At 34.8% G+C, this 21,370-nt stretch overlaps 1 protein-coding gene across 2 annotated transcripts in view; it reads right to left on the bottom strand.

The window, feature by feature from the left end:
• EFR3A (EFR3 homolog A) overlaps positions 1-21,155 on the bottom strand; it is a 43,183-nt gene extending 22,028 nt beyond the window's left edge. For both annotated transcript variants that reach the window (XM_054385645.1, XM_054385646.1), the window contains exons 1-7: positions 21,146-21,155; positions 14,986-15,062; positions 13,105-13,232; positions 12,507-12,657; positions 3,856-3,977; positions 2,982-3,131; positions 642-779 (exon numbers count right to left, since the gene is read on the bottom strand). In XM_054385645.1, coding sequence (XP_054241620.1) covers positions 642-779; positions 2,982-3,131; positions 3,856-3,977; positions 12,507-12,657; positions 13,105-13,232; positions 14,986-15,062; positions 21,146-21,155 — 776 coding nt within the window. The remainder of the gene's footprint in view (positions 1-641; positions 780-2,981; positions 3,132-3,855; positions 3,978-12,506; positions 12,658-13,104; positions 13,233-14,985; positions 15,063-21,145) is intronic.
• Positions 21,156-21,370: the final 215 nt, after the last annotated feature.

Here is a 21,370-nt window from a genome sequence, read left to right as displayed (position 1 = left end):
GCAGATTTAAGTTATCTCCATACTTTTTTCACATCGTATTTTTTTAAGAAGCAACTAATGCAGTGTAAAGAACTGGAAAACACTGAACTTTATAGTTAACATATATAGTTATAATTTGTACTGTAAGCATTTGTGCATAATGTGCATACTGTGTGCACATCTACCATTCACTACCAAATGAACTGTAAAAGATATTCCTCACAGAATATCAAAACCTGTCTTGGAAGAAAACTGCATGAAAGTAGAAATCTCAATTTTATACATTAATCCAGGCACAGTATTCCTTTTGTGCTACTTGTATTCCATTTGGCTGGTCTCTTCACTGACTGAAACAGTCATTTATGGGACATTATTATCTTGAACAAGCAGCTCCATATTCAAAAGAAAGGCCATCTGAGGCATCAACCTATCTAAATCATTACACTGCACTTCTAAAATCAGTAAAATGGGAAGCACATTTCTCCGTGAGTATCTTCAAGTTAACAGGCAACAAGGAGGTGAGATAAAAAGAGGGGCAATTCTTTGAAGAAACATGAATAAAATCCTTTGGGTTGTAAAGAAAGAATGAATTTAATGCAAGATAATTAGAGGATGAAATAAAAAAAAACACATTTAAGACCTTCCATGAATTTTCAACTTACGCGAACACTGGTCTGACAGCATTATTCATATTTCCATAAGTTGCTCGCCCTAAGAGTTCCCTGAAACAATTCTCGGCCAGCAGAGCAAGATTTTCTTCTTTCTCTCCTCCTGTAGGAGAGGATGGAGGGCCTATTCTGCTGAAGTAAGACAAAACCACATTGATTTTACTAATGATTAATATTCGTTTTCCTTACTATACGCCACTCTCAGCTTTACAACATTCATGAGTCATGCTGTTGAGCTAGGCCATAACTGTATCTCAAATATGCATCAAGCTAGAATTCGGAAGAAAATATTTCACTCTCATCCAGCGGGAGTATAGACCAGCATCTGTCCACTTACTGATAACTGCTCTATGAGTAATTATTTATATGGCAAAACCAATGGCTGTTAATACAGGTTTAACTTGTTACCCATTGCATTTTGATCCAATGCACAAAGGCCATGAAATCATGCAAAAAGTTAGCTAGTGTCATTTTTTTTTTCAGACTAATGATCTCATTCACCTGCCCATACTAAATCCCACCACTGAATTCACACTGTGTGGGTGAGTGTAAAATAAAACTCCAAATCCTCTGCAGAAACAGATGGCTTGCAAGTTGAAAAAAAATCTGACTGAACTAACTGGAACATTATCACCCACACAGGTACCTCCAGTTAGAGTGTGTACAAGTTAGACACCTTCTAACTAATAGTCTCCCAACATTACTATGGAAAGCACAGTGTAGTATCATAATAGTTACTCTAACATCTGCATCAGTACATACAAACCTCTATTTTTTAATCTTAGTTAAAATATAATACTTCATCAATCTCATTTGTCACATAGTATTCTTTACCTCTATGATACCACTGGGCAACTGGATTTCCATAATAGTAACACAGCATGTTATTAAAAACTTGTAGAGGAAAACAACCCTAACACCTTTCACATTTGGAAATACACTTTTAAGATGTAGATTCTGATGTCAGTTTCCCTGTACTTTATAAATAAAGGTGACTCTAGCTGAAGGGTTCTTTTTCCATTACAGGCATTGCTCTAAAAGAAATATAGTAACTGATCTTCTGACTGAAGAAATAACAACAACAAAAACATATTAACTTTATTTCGTATGGAGATTGTGATTTATGACTTACCAAATCTTGCAGTACAAAGCTAATGTTTTATAGTAATGACCAAGTTCTGTAAAGTTCAAATACTCTAACTTTCTAGTTTTTCTTCTCTCCTAGTGACTGAGAATTAGGATGGCTATTTAACATCAACATGGTACAAAAAGAAGGTAAGAATATTGAATTAAAGACAGAATCCCAACACAAGAGAAGGGAAACTACAGAAAACACACACTGTTTCAGACAAACTAAAACCTACTGAGGCCTGAATTCAGCCACTGAGCTTTGAAAGGAATAGCCTGTCCTCACCTTAGAATAATCAAAATCAACACCTGTACTGTAAATAGTGAAAGGTAAAGCCTTTCTCGAAGTTTCCAATTTCCCATATTCATTTTTTTGGTTTTCTGTTTTATTTGGGGTTTGGGGGGGGTTGTCTTTTTTTAAAAATTTTGTTGTTGTTGTTTTGAGGGTTTTGTGCTATTTTTCCTCTGCCCAAAGTCATCTCCTTTTCAGCACAAAAGAGACCTGAATTACTAAAAAAAATTTAAGTTTTATATGTATTTCTAAATTTATGTGCTTGACACATTGTGCCATTAAGCTTTTACTAATATTTCAACTGACTTGTTGAGAGGTGGGAGACTGAGGAAAAAATTATTTCCACCTAAGATCTAATATTACTAATTGAGAAGTACTGTACTTACAGATGGCAAATATTTTTTGCACAAAACACATTATATTACACTTAAGCAGGGATTCACTCATCTACATTAGCACTATGCAACTATGCATTAGATTTGTTTTCAACTGGCATACACCAGAACCGTAATTATACTTTCAGTTCTTCTGTGAAAGGTTGTGCATTAGAAGTGTTCACTATGAGAATTTACTTTAGTTAATGTTCATTCTTCAGCATCATAAAACCTTAGCTTTAAAGCCCTATAAAGTCAAATACTGAAATGCCACAAGTCAAACGAACATGTTAGCATCATAGTTGCAGTATCTTCTGATAGTAAAAGATGTTCCCGTGCTTTAAGATTATTGCAATCATAGAATGCTTTCAGTTGGAAAGGACCTTAAAGATCACCTAGTTCCAACCACCCTGACACGGACAGGCACATCTTCCACTAATCAGGTTTCTGAAAGTCCCATCCCAACTGGCTTTGATCTAAAAGTTGCAACATAAACATCCTGTTGCCTCTGGTAATATCAGTGACCAGGAATAAAAATACCTGTCAATATCATCAATTTTTTGCATATTAAACAGCAAAGATGGTACTATCTTGTCCATGTGCTGAGGTTCCCATATAGTTGCTCGAAGTTCATCATTAACTGTTTTTCGCACCACTCCCTGAATGCCCCTGATTCCAGCAATTCGGATCCTAAGGAAAGAGAAAAGATCCTTGAAATTGCAAACTTTTAAGAAAAATGATCATGCATTGCAGCTAACAACAGTTCACCCAAAGGGCTGAATAAATGTTCAGCTCACAGATTTTTCACAGCTGCCCAAACAATTTAATGCATGGATATAGAAAAAGATGAGTACAACAGAGATGTAAATAATATAACGTGAAAAGCCCTAAGTTTTCTGAAGTGCTCAGGAGTTAAATCCTGTTTAACAACAACTATAAAGAACACATCGCTAGGGGGAGCTAAAGTAAAAAACTTGCAGTGCTTGCATTATGTAAAAATTTGGAGTATTAATTCATGAATGCATTTCAGTTTCACACAATGTATCATACTGCAGACATCATGAGAATTTAATTTTAATGAGCAATTCTCAAATAGTAGAGCCAAAATATGCTTTTGCTATTCATATGAGTAGCCCCATTAACTTCTCAAATGAGTTACAGAATTCAAATACATTTAGAGCAACGAGCAGTGCCTTTCTGGAGAGAATCATGTACTCTGGCAGGTAAAATTCCACTTAAATATTCTAGGAGGACTTGTTACCTAAGATTTGCAATATTTGGTCTTATTTTAAGAAGTCATACTTTCATTTTCTTCCCACGGAATGATCTACTCCTCTAAATAGCATTAAAAAAAAAGCTGTGTTACAGACTATATTCATGTGTCAAAAATATTTTCATAAAGAATGGCACTTACTCAGTTTGTATTTCTGGATCGTGGTCACATGAATGGCACATGGCACTGAATCGAGACACAAAGAAGTCATAACGTCTGTGATATGATGGTGTGTCTTCTTCTATGTTGGCAAATTTGACAAACTGGCAACATGAAATACATTAAAAAAAAAAAAAGCTTTTGATACTAGTTTCCTAAAAATGAGTAATGAGCATTAGGCTTTATTTAAGAAGTAACACAGAACACTGCATTAAGAAAGAATCCAGATTGGCAAAAAAACACTTCAGAGAAGAAAAGCTTAAATTGGAGACTTTTTTAAAGATTAAAACCTTTCCACTGGAACTTCATTCAGATCATTATGAAAGGGTGAAACACTATGCAATATGGAAACACTGAACACTCCAACAATGAGTGTCATTAATTCATAGAATCATTTAGGTTGGAGAAAATCTTTGGTATTAATGAGACCAACCATTAACCTAATGCTGTCAAGTCCACCACTAAACTATATTCCTAAGTACCACACCTACACACCTTTTAAATACCTCAAGGGATAGTGACTCAGTCACTTCTCTGAGCAGCCTGTTCCAGAAACTGGTAATTTTTTCAGTAAAGAAATGTTTCCTAATATCCAATCTAAAAGTCCTGTGGAGCAGTATCAGGCTATTTCCTCTCATCCTCTCTCCTGTTTCTTTGGAAAATGGACCACAACCTACTTCACTACAACCTGTTTTCAAGTAGTTGTTTTAAGTAATCAAACTATACACTCTCACTGGAAGATTAACTAAGAACATTCTGATTTACCAAAATTCTTGAAAGGAGGTTATACAGAGTTAGTAACTGATCTCTTCTCACCAGTGACAGAACAAGAGGGAATGGCCTCAAGCTGCCCCATGGGAGATCTAGACTGGACATTAGGAAAACATTTTTCATGGAAAAGGTTGTCAGGCGCTGGAATGGGCTGCCCAGGGAGGTGGTTGAATTGCCATCCCTGGATGTGTTTAAAAGTTGTGTGGATCTGGTGCTTGGGGACATGGTGTAGTGACAGACTTGGAGTGGGCAAAATGGCTGGACTTGATTCATCTCAGAGGTCCTTTCCAGCCTGAATGATTCTATGATTCAGGGAAAATAAACATGGAGGCCCCCTGTCGATTCTGTCTGTCTTTACAAGAGGGAAAAAGGAGGAGTCAGGGCATTAGAACGCAGTTGACTTTAATTCCATTCACATAAAGATACCAAGGAAAAACAAAAAAATATCCAATTTGCAAACATCTACAAACTAACGAAGGAGTAAGTAACAGTCAGCATGGATTTGTCAAGAACAAATCACATCCCTCCACCCTAAATTATTCCTAGGACAATGAAGTAAATTTTTTGAATCCAGATGAGGCAGCATCTCTCTAACTTTACTAATGCTGTTGACAAAAAAAAAAAAAAAAAAAAGACAAAATTGTCAAAGGGAAGCTAGAAACACACTCACACTGTCACAAGAACACTTTTCATAAGAGGGCTTGGAAAAAACAGAAACACTTGTAAATCATCAAACTAAAATAATGTATTGAGTGAACTGAATTGAGTGACGCTTGTCTGGAATACAGAAATATTTGAGTTTCATGAAGCAGAGACTTGGATGACAGAATGGGCTCAAATTTGCAAAGAGCACTAGGCTGGCCAGAGCTGTAGGCATTCTTTATGCCTGATTCTTGACAAACTGGAAATAAGACCCAAAATATCAAGGAAGCAATTTGTCAATGACAAATGAAAATATAATTTTAGAACAGCTGTAAAAATACAAGCCAGACACAGCTGAATGCAAAAAAGAAACTCAGGGTTACAATAAACTGCGCATTCAACATAAGTCTAGCTGCTTTACTGGTATGAAAAAGAAAATATATTGTGATACATACATATTACCCAGGACACCTACGCAGAAATTTTTGTCATCAAATTGGCACTAAAGCTCTTAGATGAAGTATTGCATCCAGCTAATGCATCAGAGCTGAAGATGGTGATTGATACAGTCCTTTAATTATTCAAGGGATGAACAAAGCTTTAGATAAACACCTGTTATAAAAGACTGAAAGACATTAAATTACCTAGTCTAGAGGTGCCTAAAAGATATTGGCCTCTCAAGGTACAGAACACAGCTATAAAAAGAAAATAAATAAATGGTTTTCTTTGTCTGGTGGTAATTGAAAAGGCATCAACAGGCTTAAACTGAAGCAAAGCTACCTTTCTTTTCTAAAGGGAGCTGACTGCCTGAAGACATTTTGGATTCTCTGTCACCAACAGTTTTAAGAACAGAGAATGCAAAAAAGGTAAAAGAAAGGTTGAACATTGGCCAGTTCTGCCCTGAGGCAGACAAACGTCCCATTAAGAGATCCCTCCACATTTTACCATCCAGTTTCTTCTTACCAGTTGCTAAGCACAAGCTGAAGCATCTCTTGTACACTTACTGAGACGTAGAACCTACTTTTATCAGCAGATCATCCATATACATCTAGACAAGTCCAAAGTACTTCATTTACAGCACACTGATGTGTGCAAGTTTTGAGGCAGCTCTGTAAGCTGGAAGTGGAAGCTATGCATTTCAGAAAAACACCACCACTTTTTCCTGCTCTTTTATGTTTTGGGGTTTTTTGTTTGTTGTGGGATTTTTTTCCTGTTTTATCTAGAACACTTATCCATTTCAACTGGACTACCAGTTCACCTACTGAAAGCTACAGACACAGTTGAAAATGCTACGGTCTGTAAAACTATATTCTCAGCCATTGCTGAAAATGGAGCAAAATTGTACAAGACCACTTACGTGTCTTTCTACAGTCAGGTGGTAAGAAAGTAAAAACAATCAAAAAAAACTTCTGTATTGTCTACTGCCAGAGTTTGAAAGACAATTCACTACAGCAACTGTAAATTTTTCCAATACAGCAAGTTATCAAAATGATAATTTCTTTCCCAAAAGACCCTGCAAATGCTTTAAGTGGCTAATGTCTCACTGGTTTGCTTCACAGAACTTTCAGTTACAAAACAGAAAAAGATTTTCCAAAGTTTTTTCAAGACAGGAATCTAATTAGTCCTTAGAATTTCATAAAATCCACAGGTGAAAAAAAATCATTAGGTTCTGAGACATTCAGATGTTCAAGTGTACAACTGATTCACCACCAAAACTCAAAGCATATAGAACTGAAGCAAAAAGTTTAAAGAACAAAAACCACTATGTGAGCAGCCATAAGAATACTAGCTCACCTATCATTTCATATTAGCATATTTAACTAAAACAAAATTATTTGACTCACAAGATCTTTCAAAAATGAAAGCTTCATATACCTTGAATAACTATTTTGCTAAATGGAAGTTTATTGTACCAATAAATTGCTTTCTAAGAATAAATAATGAATGTAAGTGAATAGAGTGTCAGGGACTCTCTTGTTCTGGATGTTTCTCTTACACCACAACGGAACTTTGTGGCAGGGAAGCAAGTACCTGGAAGTTACAGCTCGCAAAGTGGCACACATGGCATGAACGCTCAGAAAGGTTAATTATATTTTTTATTTCCTCATGTGTATAAAAAAGCAATTTCATCCACTGAACATAGAGCATTTCTGAAGCATATTCCAGGATTAGTACTCACATGACTGAACATTTAGGCCACAGGAATGCCAACTGTGACTACACTCTTTTGAGCTTCTCTGTCCTTCAGTAAAGTATACAATTCCACTTCATTATAGAACTTTTTTCCTTGTTTAGCAGTGGTGCTCTTATGCTTTTGTTGTTCTCAATAAGTATTTTATCCTAAGCACCTAAGGTTATTTTCAATCATGCTTCAAATACTAAAGTTATTAAATCTACAAAGAGACAAAACACTTCTGAAAGTCCAAGCACTTGCCTGAGATACACTTACAAAGCTTTTATAGTTGTAAACATGTCATTTAGTCATAGCAAATGCTTGCAATCACCTATTGGTAATTTACAGCACTTTTACCAGGGCAAGCATCTTCTACATTTGTACACTGCAGAAGGTATAAAACCAGAACTTACATTGATAATATTTTATTATTTTGAAAACAGTAAAATCCATTCAATATAAAAACACATAAATCTATCATGAAATAAAGGAACATATTATTCATTCAGAAGATGTTTGCTCCAGAATGAGTCAAGAAAGTTGGCTCACATTTCCAGAGAGAGAGAGTTTTGCAGCAACCTTGCATTATATTTATGAGTTATGTTGTTTAAAATATCTCCCCATAACAAAAAAAAAATCAGCAAGAACAGCATTTTTTTCCTCCCATCTGAGCTCTCCAGTCTGATGTTCTACAGCCTGCAATTGTCTCAAGTTGCAGATGCTGATAGTTACTGTCTTTTATAGCTAAAGCTACTGTATTTCCTTATTATGAAACTATCATGTCTGTAGGATATAATGTTTTCATATATAAGACTTCTGTAAAACTACACAGTACAGCATTAATGAGATGTGTATGAATTTATCTATGCATTTCACCAAGCATGCAAAAAAGATAAAAAACTTTCAAATACTGGATTGATGCATTAACTTCACAAACACAATATTAAAAAGACCACAGTAAATGATAGCAGATAAGGTTGTCTGCAGTAGAAATCAGTGATTTAGTTATTAATAGTTACGGTCACTGACAGTTCTCATTTTGAGTTTTACTGGAAAGGGATGGATACTTTCACATGCCATTTTACTTCATGCCACTTGGATGAAAGTTATCCTGAATGCCACATGTGTAACAATGGGAGCAATGCTATGTTGGCTTAAAGGTGGGAGAAGAAGTACTAACTAAGAATGACCCTAAAAGTGATTTAACCAGCACCTCTCATGTTCTGGTAGATGCAGAAATCGAATTTATAAGAAAATTTAATGGCATACATAGTTCCAGATTAGCATGCTGCAGAGAAGCCAGACAGACAAATGAGTATGCCACCAGGAATATTAATTTTGACATTCTTTAATTTTACAGTCTTGACATTTTATACTGTTTTTATACATACATGCACTCAATTCTGTCAAAAGCAACTGTTTTTATAAGCCAGTGCTAACAGATACAAAAATCTTGTTGTTGTATCAGGTACTGACTGATCACTTCTCCACTTGGGACACTGCTTGTCCTCTTTACAATATCCAATGATGACAACTACGAAAACAGTCACCTTCACGTGCACAGGAAGCCCATCTCACTGCTCCTAAGAAAATTCCCTTATAAAATGAAGTGCCCTATCAATTAAAGAAAGCATTTGTGGTAATTAATTTAGAACATGGTAATACTGGGTTCTATGTCTATCTACTATTTTTCATATGAAAAAACAAGGGTTCACTATCAAAACACCAAGAAAAATTCACATAGAAAACCACTCCAGAATTAGCTTGAAATGCTTTGTATTCAACAGGTTTTATCATCATAGTTTAAGATGAAAGTTATGATAAATTGCACATTGCATTGATTTTGATCAGTTTCTGGACCCTCTCTTAAAAAAAAAAACAAAAAAAAACAAAAAAACAAAACAACCCTGACAGAAAATTAAAGCTAGTTTTAAAAGCTCTCTTGACACAAAAAAAAAGTTTTACCACAAATTCATATTCAAAGCTATTCACTCCTAGACAGGAAAAACAACTATAATTAATCCATTCTATCCTAGTAATATAACTGCCATGTATATTAGCAATACATTTAATTATTTGATATGAGAGATTTAGATGGTTTACATGAAATTTACTGAAATTGTGCAAAATGGTTACAGGGCGAAATTTAGCACTGCTGCAAATTTCAAAGTATAAAGCTTATTGCAATCAGCCTCTAGATTCTGTAAAACTTAAGCCAAGGAGATCTTACTTTTTCCCCAGCACATTTTTTCAGTTTCCTCACCAGCATATGCTATCCTAGCATATGGTTAATAAAAATATCTTCCATGAGAGAAAAAGACATTTTGAACTTTACAGACACTGCCAATTTGAAATCTGAATTGCCAATCTGAATATCAACATACTGAGTATTGACCTTCACCTGTTTTCAAGTATCTGCCTATATAAGGAGGTTGACCATTATGTTATTAAAAAAAAAAATTAAATCATTGCTGCTGTACAAACTAAGCTAACAATCTATGAATGCAGCATATAACAAGTCATGGGAATTAATAATATGTAACCTGAAGATCAGGCATAGAAGTACATTGCTCAAAAGAATTGTAAAGCACTGGAACAGACTGTCCAGGGAAGTGGAATCACCATTCCTGGAGGTATTTAAAAGACTGCAGATGTGTTGCCGAGGGATATGTTTTAGTGGTGACTTGATACTGTTAGGTTAATGGTTTCCCTTGATGAACTTAAAGGTCTCTTCCAACCAAACCAGTTTGACATAAATGAAAACCTAACAATTGTTTCTCTAAAACAGTCATCTTCAGGTTTTCTTTTTAGAAGCAAATCAACTGAAAAAATATTAGATTTAACTTCAAAAAAAAAGGATTTGTCAAACTGCTGAATGAAACTTCAGATTTTTTTAAGAGTATCAAGTAGAATAAGTTCTGTATCAAGGGAATAAACCTTGGAAAACAGGGAGCTTTCCAAGACTTTAATCAAAAAGAGATTTGTTTCATTTGAAACCCTGATTTCTGAGTAATCACAAGAGTCTCCACAGGTGAAGCCAGACCTGCATGTGGGGCTGAGAAAAAACTACAACTCAAGTGTGACATTTGAGTCCTACTTGAAAGATATCAATGAGGCTCCAAAAGTCAGCTTTGGGACAGAAAATAACCAAGATCTACTTGTAGCCACAATTAGACACCATATATTTTAGAGTGTAAGCAGACTACGAATTTGTATTGGTGAGAAACTGAATTTAATCTAAAAATATTATGGAAACCATTCCAAAGGTTCACTGAATTTTCACCAGTTTAAAGACATTTTTCATATGCAATTTATTCTACTCTTCCAGACAGTACCAGTTTCCACTCCAAAGTGATACAACAGAATAAATGAAGCACACGAAAGATGATTTAGGCACTCTACCTTCTCTGCTCTTTTTGGTTCTTTTTATTTCCTTTGAGAGGGGCGAAAAAACTGAAAAAAGGCTAAAGATGATGGTAAACTTTCTCCATGTCTGACCAAATTTATTTAAGAATACAGGATGTCAGTGTCTGTGGTAAAAGCCAAACTGTCAGTGCCAATAAATCTTGCTCCTCTGAGTCAACACAAAAAGATTTTCTTTTCCTCTCCATTAACTATCAAAGGCATCTAGGGAAATAAGCATAATCAGGCAAAAATCAGCCTCTGGAATTCTGGTGAAGAGCCACATAGATTCACTCTTCTCACAAAATTTGACATCTTATTTAGGAAAAAGTAATTATTTTTAGCTACTCAGTTTTACAACAGAAAAGTACAAATTATCTCCCAATTGAGGAAGTCCACTAATCTGCTTTGCTCATTAAAAACTTCATAGGGAACTGACAGGGATATCAAACAGATTACCATAAGGTAGAGTTCTGTTCAATGACATTTGTTTGGTAGTGAAGCATGCCTCATATATCACAATGAAGGCTGGGAGTAACTGCCCCCAAGAATTTTAAACAACTGGGAAAGAACTTGCATCCTGCATTTGACAGCCGAGGAAAAATAAGTTACAAAGCTGTTTCCCTAAGGGGTCTGGCCCAGGCTTCACTATACAAACAAATTAAAAGAGGCAGGGTAGTCTGGGTTAAAGATATTAAAATAAATAAATAAATGAGTGAAGGAATGAATACATAAATGTATCATTACTCTCAGTAAAGCCACCCTAGTTTGGGGCACAAGGAGACACTCCTCTCCTACATCAGAGCAATCACTCTGCATTTCAGCATAAGAAATTCTACTCTAAAGTAGCATCACTCTGCTATACCCTCCTGTTCCTCTGAATTGCAACTCCATTTAATTTCATCAGCTGGGAATCATGCACAAAGAGAAGTTCATCAGTTCTACAGAATCCACAAAGAACCCTCACACTGCTAACAACAGCGAAATGCAAGCATTACTTCTCCACTCGTGCAAAAGCAATCATTCTAAGAAGAAACAGTCCCCATCACAATCCTGGTATTTATGAGATTCCTGTGGTACTGGCTGGGAAACGTGATGGTTACAAGCAAAATAAGCATAATGCTGATTGCAGTCACCTCTATTTGGAAAACAGAATGTAGGAAACTTCAGTTTGACATTGCAATAATATTGAAAGATTTTACCTCCTGGCTCATTTTCAGCTAAAAGAAATCTTTCTATGTAGGCTCAGTGCTTGTGGAAAAGGATGGTATCTCCTCCTTCTCACACCATCTCATTGCTGGAGAGTAAGAAAACACTGTCTTACCTATACAATGAACCCAGGAGGTCTTTTATTTTAAAAGTTTCAAAATAAGAACCGTCAGAACAGCTTTCTTGTTCCTTCCAGAAGAATTTATTTCTGCAAGGGATGAGCCCAGCCATCAAAAGAATTTTTGACACTTGAAAGAGTTTTTCTGCTTCCAGCTGGTATCTGCTCTGTCTTGTTGCCCAAACAGTATATCCTGCCACATACAGAATCTACTCACTTCATGTTAACTGGCAGATACTTTGTGTGACTTCTGAAAAGTACTTTCTCACAGTAAGTAAGCAGAAATTTATTCTGACTTGATTTATTATCTTTACTCACAGAATTAGTTCCAAGAACTTGCAGCTTTGGTTCGCCTGATTCCAGTAGCTTGGCCACCATATGAAGGAAACTTTCCACAAATGGTTTTATACTTTGAGAATGGCAAGCCATTAGAAGTTGGTCCAATGCTTCCATGGCAATTAAAACATACCTGAAAATTAAGGGGGAAATTGAATGGTTTTAGAAGGGATATCATAACACCTGGTAACAGAGTAAATTTAGTTCTATTTACTTTCTTTGCACAATTCATCTTCAATTATAAATCACAGCTTTCCAGTCTACAGAGTCTCTGTCTATCCAAATCCAGCATGGAAAGCCAGCAACTTATCCACACTCCTGCACAGGAAGACAATGTGGTATATAAATGAAAAAGAGTAAAGAAAAGCAGTCAAGAAAATTAATTATCTTAAAGAAAGGCCGTTGACCCCTTCTATACAGTTACAAAAAGAGTTTTTGACATCATGAAGGCCAAAAATGATGGCCTGTGACAGATGCTGCCTTCTTTTTCCCCCAACTGCCTTCTAACTTGATCAGAATAACCATGATGAAATGCAGCCACACGTTAGCATCTATTTTTAATTCTGACTTATTTCCTTACCCATAGCGATGTCTGACAACATCTCTGCTCAGTCTCTCTGCCAGGTAAGCACCAATTCGATCCAGCTTTTCTGGTGCAGAAACTGCATAGAAAGTCAGCTTCTCCATATCAGCTTTAACAAGACCATCCTAAAACCAGACATACAACATATTAACAAAAAGTTCACAAAAAGTATAAAGATTTCAAAGTGGTTTTCCTTTGGTCTACTCAACATTTAAAGAGCCATACAGATGGGAAGAAGCTACTGAAAAACCGACAACTTTCGAGCAAAACTGTCAACAACTTAGCTGCACAAAATCAAGAACATAAAAAAGTAAGTAATATATTCTTTAAATAAATGAAGCAACTATCTTCCTCCATTGTTCTTCTTGGGGAGAAGAGGTATTGCAAAAGAAAGTATCTGATGAGATATGTCACCACGTCCAAGACACACTTTTCTCCTACTTGTACGCAATGTAAATTCTTTTCTTTTCCTATTCCCCCCCCCAAAAAAAAAGAACATTTGATGCATAATTTTGACACTGTAGTTTAAATATTTTAGATTGTAGCTCAAATATTTTATTTCTTCAGTGTCACACCTTCAACAAGGCTGATGTATAGGGTACCTGAAGGCTAACTGTTAGAATATAATCCAAGATTAACACATTAGTTCCAATGTGAACTGTAATATGGATCTCCTTGGGTGAACGACCAAGTTAAGAGGGAAAAGGCTTTTTGGTCTTTTGTTTTTTTTTGTTTGTTTGCGTTTTAAGTTCACAAAGACATTATCTTTTTCAAATAAATGACTTAAGCTTTTTACACATTCATGATTAATTAATGCTTTTTTATCATCCAAGTTTTCTCCTATTTTAGAAAATGCCTGTAAACCTGAAAGATCAGGCACCAGCTTGTGTCCTGCACTGAGCTAACTAATATTAACAAAAGTAGAGGCTAAGGAGTGCCAACTCGGCTTGAGTGACAATGAGGCTGTAAGACTACAACTGTAGCAATTTCAGATGTTTCTACAGTTGTAGCAAACAAGTAGATTAATAAATTAAAACAAAACTATAAAACCATATTGTTCCATTCTTTCAATGTACTGTACACACAGAAAATACTTCCTTCAAAACCAGTAACAGTCACTTATATAGTAAATAACACTAGTTAATACCACATTTTGCAAAAAAGCCCATGTACTTTGTAAGATAAAAGCCAAATGTTATACAAATCTGGTAACATATTTTAAAAACACAGCAGCAGAAACAAGCTCTTGGTCAGTCTGTACCATGATGTAATTCTGTACAGATACAGGCATTACTATAAGGTAACGCAGAAGTTACTTGTTTTCACAGAGAGCAAGAGCTAGGCTGTAATACAGTTCTAAGACTATTCCAGTGGCACAAAAAAAAATGTGCAAGAGTAACTGGAGAAATCGAAGCACAACAATAAAAAGCTCTTGTGAGTCACAAAAGTCTGCCAAGAACTATAAAAACTTACGCAATCGATATATCAAGAGTTAGAAAATTAAGATCTTGTAGGAAACCAGAAAATGTTCACACCTGAAACCATAATGTGTTTGTGGTTCTAAGCAGTTACACAGTTAAGTGCTACCTCTGCTGCAGAATACTCTAATTAAATCTCTACTTCTCTGAACAAAACACACTGATTTTACTCTTCAATTTGCACAGCCCTGCTTTGAAAAGGGAATTACACCAGATGATCTGTAGAGGTCCCTTTCCAGCTAAGTCATTCTGCTATTGTTAAAGCTATTAAGTGATAAAGCTGAATTTAAGGTAGAATGTTAAAACAGAACAGAAATAATAAAAAAAATTACTAAAGCATTAGTTCCTAACCAAAAATTTTTAAATGTCAATTCCTTAAAATTTAAAACTCATCACTCACTTTTGGATCTTCAGGAAATATGTTATCTACCAGACGCTTGTAGCGAGGTCGCAAAGCAGCACAGCAACAGCACACTCCTGAGGAGAGATTTACCCAACAGAGTTAGAATTAAGTTTAGGAACTTTGGTGTCTTCATGTGAAGTGATGAGCTGACAACTAAGAAGGAAAAAGATACACTGAATTTTGCTTTAGTTGCTCATTACTATTAGCAATAACTTAAGGTAAATGAAAATGACTGAGAAGTCAAATGAGTAAAACTACTCTGACAAGGTAATAAAGATGGATACTAGAAATGCACCCGTCATCCAGTCACACTTAAAAACATGCAGAAAAACAAAGACATTTCAAAATTTAGTAATATTTAAACCAAAGCTACATTTGCTGTTATACCGTCATTCTGAATGATAATTTCAAAACATATCTAAACATGCATTATGTTTGCTCCTCTACCAAAAAAGTCAATTACGAAATCTTCTGCTTTCAGGCAACCACATAAAACAATATAAAGTCCAACATACAAAACAAGCCCTCCTTTGTCTATACCACTATTTTACTGGGCATCATAAAAAAGACAGTTCTTCAAAAGATATATATCTGAAATAACTTCTACTCTGCTATACTCATATATACTGACAACTCTTGCAATTTATTTCACCAGGAACAATTATTAAAGATAAATCTATTATTTTAAAAGCACAATTTAAGTTCTCCTCAGTAGTCTTTTAACTCAACTAATTAATTACAGTCATGTACTACCAGTAAGCTGAACACAGAGTTACAACTTAACACGCAATGATAAAACTGGAATATTGAGAACTTGTGTGAAACAGCACTTTGTTACTACCATTAAGTTCTTAATCTGTTGACATCTCCTACTCACACAAACCAGTAAAAAAAAAAAAAACAAAATTAAAAATCTACATTTACATAAAAGCTGCATGTCCTAAGTAGCTAAACTCAATGTTATTTCATATGCCACTAGAAAAAAATAGCTATCAAAAGAGGTTATAAATCTACTTGAATTAAACCAGAAACACTCCGGATAGTTGTACAAATCATCATAAGAAAGCAATACCTCATTAGCATTTCAAGTATTACTCAGTATTCAGAAATTTAAGTACACCATCAAAATTCACCAAAACAAGACCTAATATTGTTAAATGTTTTTTGAGCTTGGTATGGAGCTCTGTCCCTGGCCCAACAGTCATTTTACTTGTGTCTTCCTATTTGATTTTATACCTTATGGACCACTAACACTGGGGTCTAGAGTAAGCTTACTCTGTTTGATTACATAGATATAACAATATATTCTTACAATAGATTCAGTAAATACTTGGCTACAGCTATCTAAAAGATAGTAGGAACAAAAAATATTGTAAAATTTTGTGGGCAAGACAGAGGCACTTAAAAATAATTTTTCTTTCTTAAAGTGACAGGAGAGATAATACTTGCAAAGAACCACAAATGAAGTTTTCCAGAAGTGTTTTAGAACTGTGGTAGCTATATAAATTGAGCATAAAATACAGATACAGTCACTCCTTTGAGAAGAAAGAAATATCAGGTAACAGTACCAACTCATTCTGACAGCCTTACCAGACAGTTTCAGTTAATGGAAACTCAATAGTGTTCAAATACTGGTCTTGAAATTTATAGCACACAGTGAATTTTGACGTTAAAAAAAGGCTTAACAATAACTGTATTACATAGGATTTGAAAATTCCCTCCTCATCCTGGATTTTCATTAGTGTATTTACACTGCTGCAGCTTAGATTAAAAAAAAAAAACACCTTTCCAAACAATTCTGTCAAAAAATGAATGCAAAATTAATATGAATTGTAATGCTATTAAAACACTTTTCTAAGTTAAACAAAATATTCAAGTATCAGAAAGCAAATCTGTCAGAGCTTTCAGCCCCCAAACATATTTTGGGTCAAAAAAAAAAAGATACAAAGAACAGAGAAAAACAAAATCAAAACCCCAAACACAATTAATAGTCATAAAATATGCTTTGTGGGAAAATTATTTATCATTGATCAGTGTTTTGATATAAGCAGGAAAGATTAATAAAAACATAGGAATAGGTTTTTAAAAAGAAGTATGACAATATAACAATAATTTAAAAAAAAAACAAACCAGACAAACAAAAAAACCCCAAACCAAACTAAAAATACAAAAAAAGCCCAGACACAAAAGAAATCAAACCTTAACAACACATATTAAAAATAAATTGAACTTCAAAAATATTAATATAGGACCATTTCACTACATAGACCAGATAAGATTAATGTTTTAGAAGACGGAAAGAAGCTGCACAACTGAAAATGGATTCTTTGCTTCTTCAATACAAATTTAACCCAGATCCAAATAAAGAGATTCATTTCACAGAATTTGTTTGGCAGGTCTACAGAATACAGTCACTAAGCCAGGTAAAAAAGAACGTGTTCCATTTTATGCAGATTTATCAACAAAAAATCCTATGACACTATCAGGCAAAATTTGCCTTTTATGGACTCCCCCTTGAAGATATCTTTACATCAAGTTAATATAAAGGTTAAAGTAGTATCTACAGAGAAGTACACTGTTACACGATAATCAAAATAAAACAATACTTAGTATCTACTTCAGCAGTAGTGGGATTTTCCAAGTTAAAACATGCATATTCTCTTATGCTAAAGGAATCCTACATTTTACATGTTAAGACTGTACACATTTCCCAGCTGTGCACAGACTTCTTTTTACACACATTCTACACAACAGCAGTAAGAAGAAACAGCCCACATTAGCAGAAAATGGTAATTTCACCTACCCAAACACATACATGGTCTTGGTTCAAAAGCAGAATTATAATCATAGGCCTTTTCTTGCTCTATAGTTGGAACTTGAACATACTGCCTCATTCTGGATGTGATTTCACTCCCTGAATGCTCTCTGCTTTTCAGAAATTTACGCTCTCACACTAGCATAGCAGCAGTTACTTCACACGAGGGCTCTGCAGTACTGTAAGCTTATCTGATGAGCCCTGTGAAATTTACATAAAGCCACCAAACACGTGAAAAACTTCAGCATCAAATTCCATTAATGAGACCAGGCATAAGAAAAGAGCAAAGAATAAACGTAAGCTAGACCCTCAGTATGTGGTTCACGGCTCATTGAATTAAGTTGGATATAGTTTCCTTACTTCAACTACCCAGGACCATGCAGTTCATCAGTTCTGTGACTAGAAGCAATAGAAGCAAAAGAAGTCAGTATGGTTTCAGAAAACATTGTATCCAGTTAGCAGCCACATATCACTGTGGAGTGATAAACAGTTCAGTAAAACAGACTTGCTTGACCTTACTGAAGAATGGTCAGCAAAAAAAAAAGAAAAAAAAAGAAAAACTTAAGGCAGATTACTGACCAAAAAGGCTTTTTAAACAGAAGGGTTTATCTTAAAGTTAGAGAAGCACATGAAAATTAATAGGTTAATGAAATTAACATTACATTTCAGAATTCAAGAAGCAAGAATTACAGAATTTAAATCCTTGACATCCTTACTGAAAGATTGTGTCAGGTAGAAAATAAATTTTGAATTAAGCATTTCTGAAGTTACTTTCTGGCTTACCATTATTTCTCATTTTATCAAATTACTTCCTACATTATTTCCACTTCTGCAACACAGAATTTTCATATAGATATTTTTATAAACCATGGAAATTATAAAATACCATTTTCAATAAAGTCACAACTAATAATTTCCATTAAATAACAAATCCATACCAGTTCCAGACTTAAAAGACTACTGTTAATAAACTAGTGTTTACTGCAAATGAAATCAGAAAAAACAATGAGCTGCACAGAAACTGTCAGCCCATAGTTTGCTGAAGATTATTTCAAATGAGTTTGTCTGAATATTCATTGCTACATCTTACACAGACAAAATTACAGCTGACTTCAAATATAAACAAGCAAGTTCAGCACATCAAGTTCAAAAGTGACAGATTATTTTCTCTTCATTAAAACCTAGCAAAACAGAAAACAAGTGGATTGTACTATTTATCTAAAGCTAAAATTTCTTCTAAAATGTTGTAAAGCTGTCTAATGTTGTCGTCAACTGTCTGCACAATATTAACAACCTGAACAAAAAATTTATGTTCACTCACTGAATATTTTTGTTACATTCCAGGATTAGATCTGGTTGTCCATTACATTATTTACCTCCCAAGATTTCAAAAAGAAAAAAAAAAAAAGAAAACTCTAACTATTTTATGATAGAATAACTAACAAAGAATTTTGACTCCACAGAGAAATGCATGTTTTTATAATATCAATAAACTGTGCAACATTAAAAATACATTTGATTGCTCAACTATGTAAAAAATGAATATTTTATTACACTAAACTTTTCATTTTCTATATTTGAGATAAGAAATACAATAAAAAAATTGTTTCAAGTGTCCACAGGAAAAAAAGTATAAAAACCCCCCCCAAACTTCTTCAACCACTACACTAACTACACCAGATTAATTTCGAACTGTTAATATCAGTTGATGCATTTAATTCAGACAAGCTATTTTCAAGGACATTCCCCTTCAATTATTAAAAACTAATCAAATGTTTTAGACCAAGGAAATTATTCTGGCCATGTAAGGGAAGTAATTAAAAACATTCTTCAAGCTTCTATAAAAAGAACAACTTCTGTAAGGACACACTCATCAGCCATGGCCATGTCCCTGTAACACACTCCCAGAGAGAACAGAGGACTCATCATTTTGATAGCAGGAAATCCCATCCCCCAGACAAGCCTCTTCACCTTCTACACTAGTGCTGTTGACTTCTAAACAACTGGTTTCTAGCCTCTCTCCACCAAAATGCAGCAAAGAAAATGTCCAACAGGGAGATGGAATTTCTGTCTTGAGAACAATATTCATCTTCATGTCAACCATAACAGCAAAACCTCACTAACAGCCAATGTGGAAAATTCCATCCACTACCTAGTTGTTGCAATTTTATATATATTTTTAAAAATATATTGGTGTTCAGATAATTTGAAACAAGTAATTAAAAAAAAAAAACAAACACAAATGAACAAACAACAACCAGCCAATTTTTCCCCAAGAATTTGTTCTTACAGTAGAACTGTAAAGATAATTATAAAGCTAATTCTGGCATAATATGACTTCTAGGTGCCTTCTACAATTGAATCAGTATAGAAGAGATGCACAGCATGATACAGTGAAATGTAGGCAAAAATTACTTTGAATATAAGCTTTTTATGAAAACAAAAACTGACAATGTATGTCAAGCTACTAGTAAGAAGCAGGGAAGACAAACAAACCAACCTAAAACAACCTAGTCCAAATAAGCATAGCACTAAGCTTCTTCAAAATGAAACATTCTTTCCAGAACCATTAGCAATTACAAGAAGTCCCCAGGGAAGTTATTATCTTTAGGACAGTGCCTTTTAAAGATTTCTAATCCATTAAAAGGAAGTTTTCCATTACATTAAGTTCTCCAGTTGCACTCTTCACAAGTTCCACTGCCTGCAGTGTTTCCATAGTCTCCTCTCTCCCCCACCTTTAATGTATTCACATAGTAACTTCGTTTTACTTGCTCCTATCTGTTCTCTACACCACCTCCTCCTTTCCTACTCGGAGATAATACCAGCACTCTATTTTTAATACAGGATTAAGAATATCTAAAATTGATCTGGTTTGAATGAAATAAGTTCTATGGCTTATTATGAATTTTACTTCTTAGTTCTTGTCTTATCTTCCTATTAAGCTGGTCATTACAAGGTCATTCACTTCTCACCACTAAAGCAGTAACAAAAGGAAATTTTGTTCCTCCAACTTCGAAGACACCTGGAAAGACATAACTAAATAAATCTCCTTTATTTCTCTCCATTCCAGCTGTCATGGATAACCTGTTCTCAGCACAAAATAATCCAAACTGGGTACATTCCCACTTTCAATATTGGGTTTGCAATCAGGAAATTAATTCTAGGTGATAAAACTAGAGAAGGGGAAAAAGCGAGGTTTTGTATGATACTCCTGTTTCTAAACAAATGCCAATTTCACAGCAAGGCATTTCATAAATCAGTGCAAAATGGGGACAGAGCAAACTAATGGACTAAAGGAGAAGGGGAGGGAAAATGAGGCTGTGTAATACAATCTCCAAGCACGACTGGGCATTATTCCTCCATTCAGACACATAGTAGAGCATTGAGCAGATCCTTAAACGGTAACAAAAAACTGCTGTACTTGAAGGTCTCACCCAGTAACACACACAGCCAGCACAATATCCTTTACCTACTATTTAATTCAGCAGCCTCCTTCCAAGACAAGCAGCATTTAGCCTATCTTCAGGGTGGCCAGAGGTTTATAATAAGCAGTTTTTAAGGGGGGGC

Source organism: Indicator indicator, chromosome 12, assembly GCF_027791375.1.
Source record: "Indicator indicator isolate 239-I01 chromosome 12, UM_Iind_1.1, whole genome shotgun sequence".
Lineage (NCBI taxonomy): Eukaryota > Metazoa > Chordata > Aves > Piciformes > Indicatoridae > Indicator > Indicator indicator.
The sequence above is the reverse complement of the archived record's forward strand: the minus strand, read 5'-3'. Positions and strand labels throughout refer to the sequence as shown.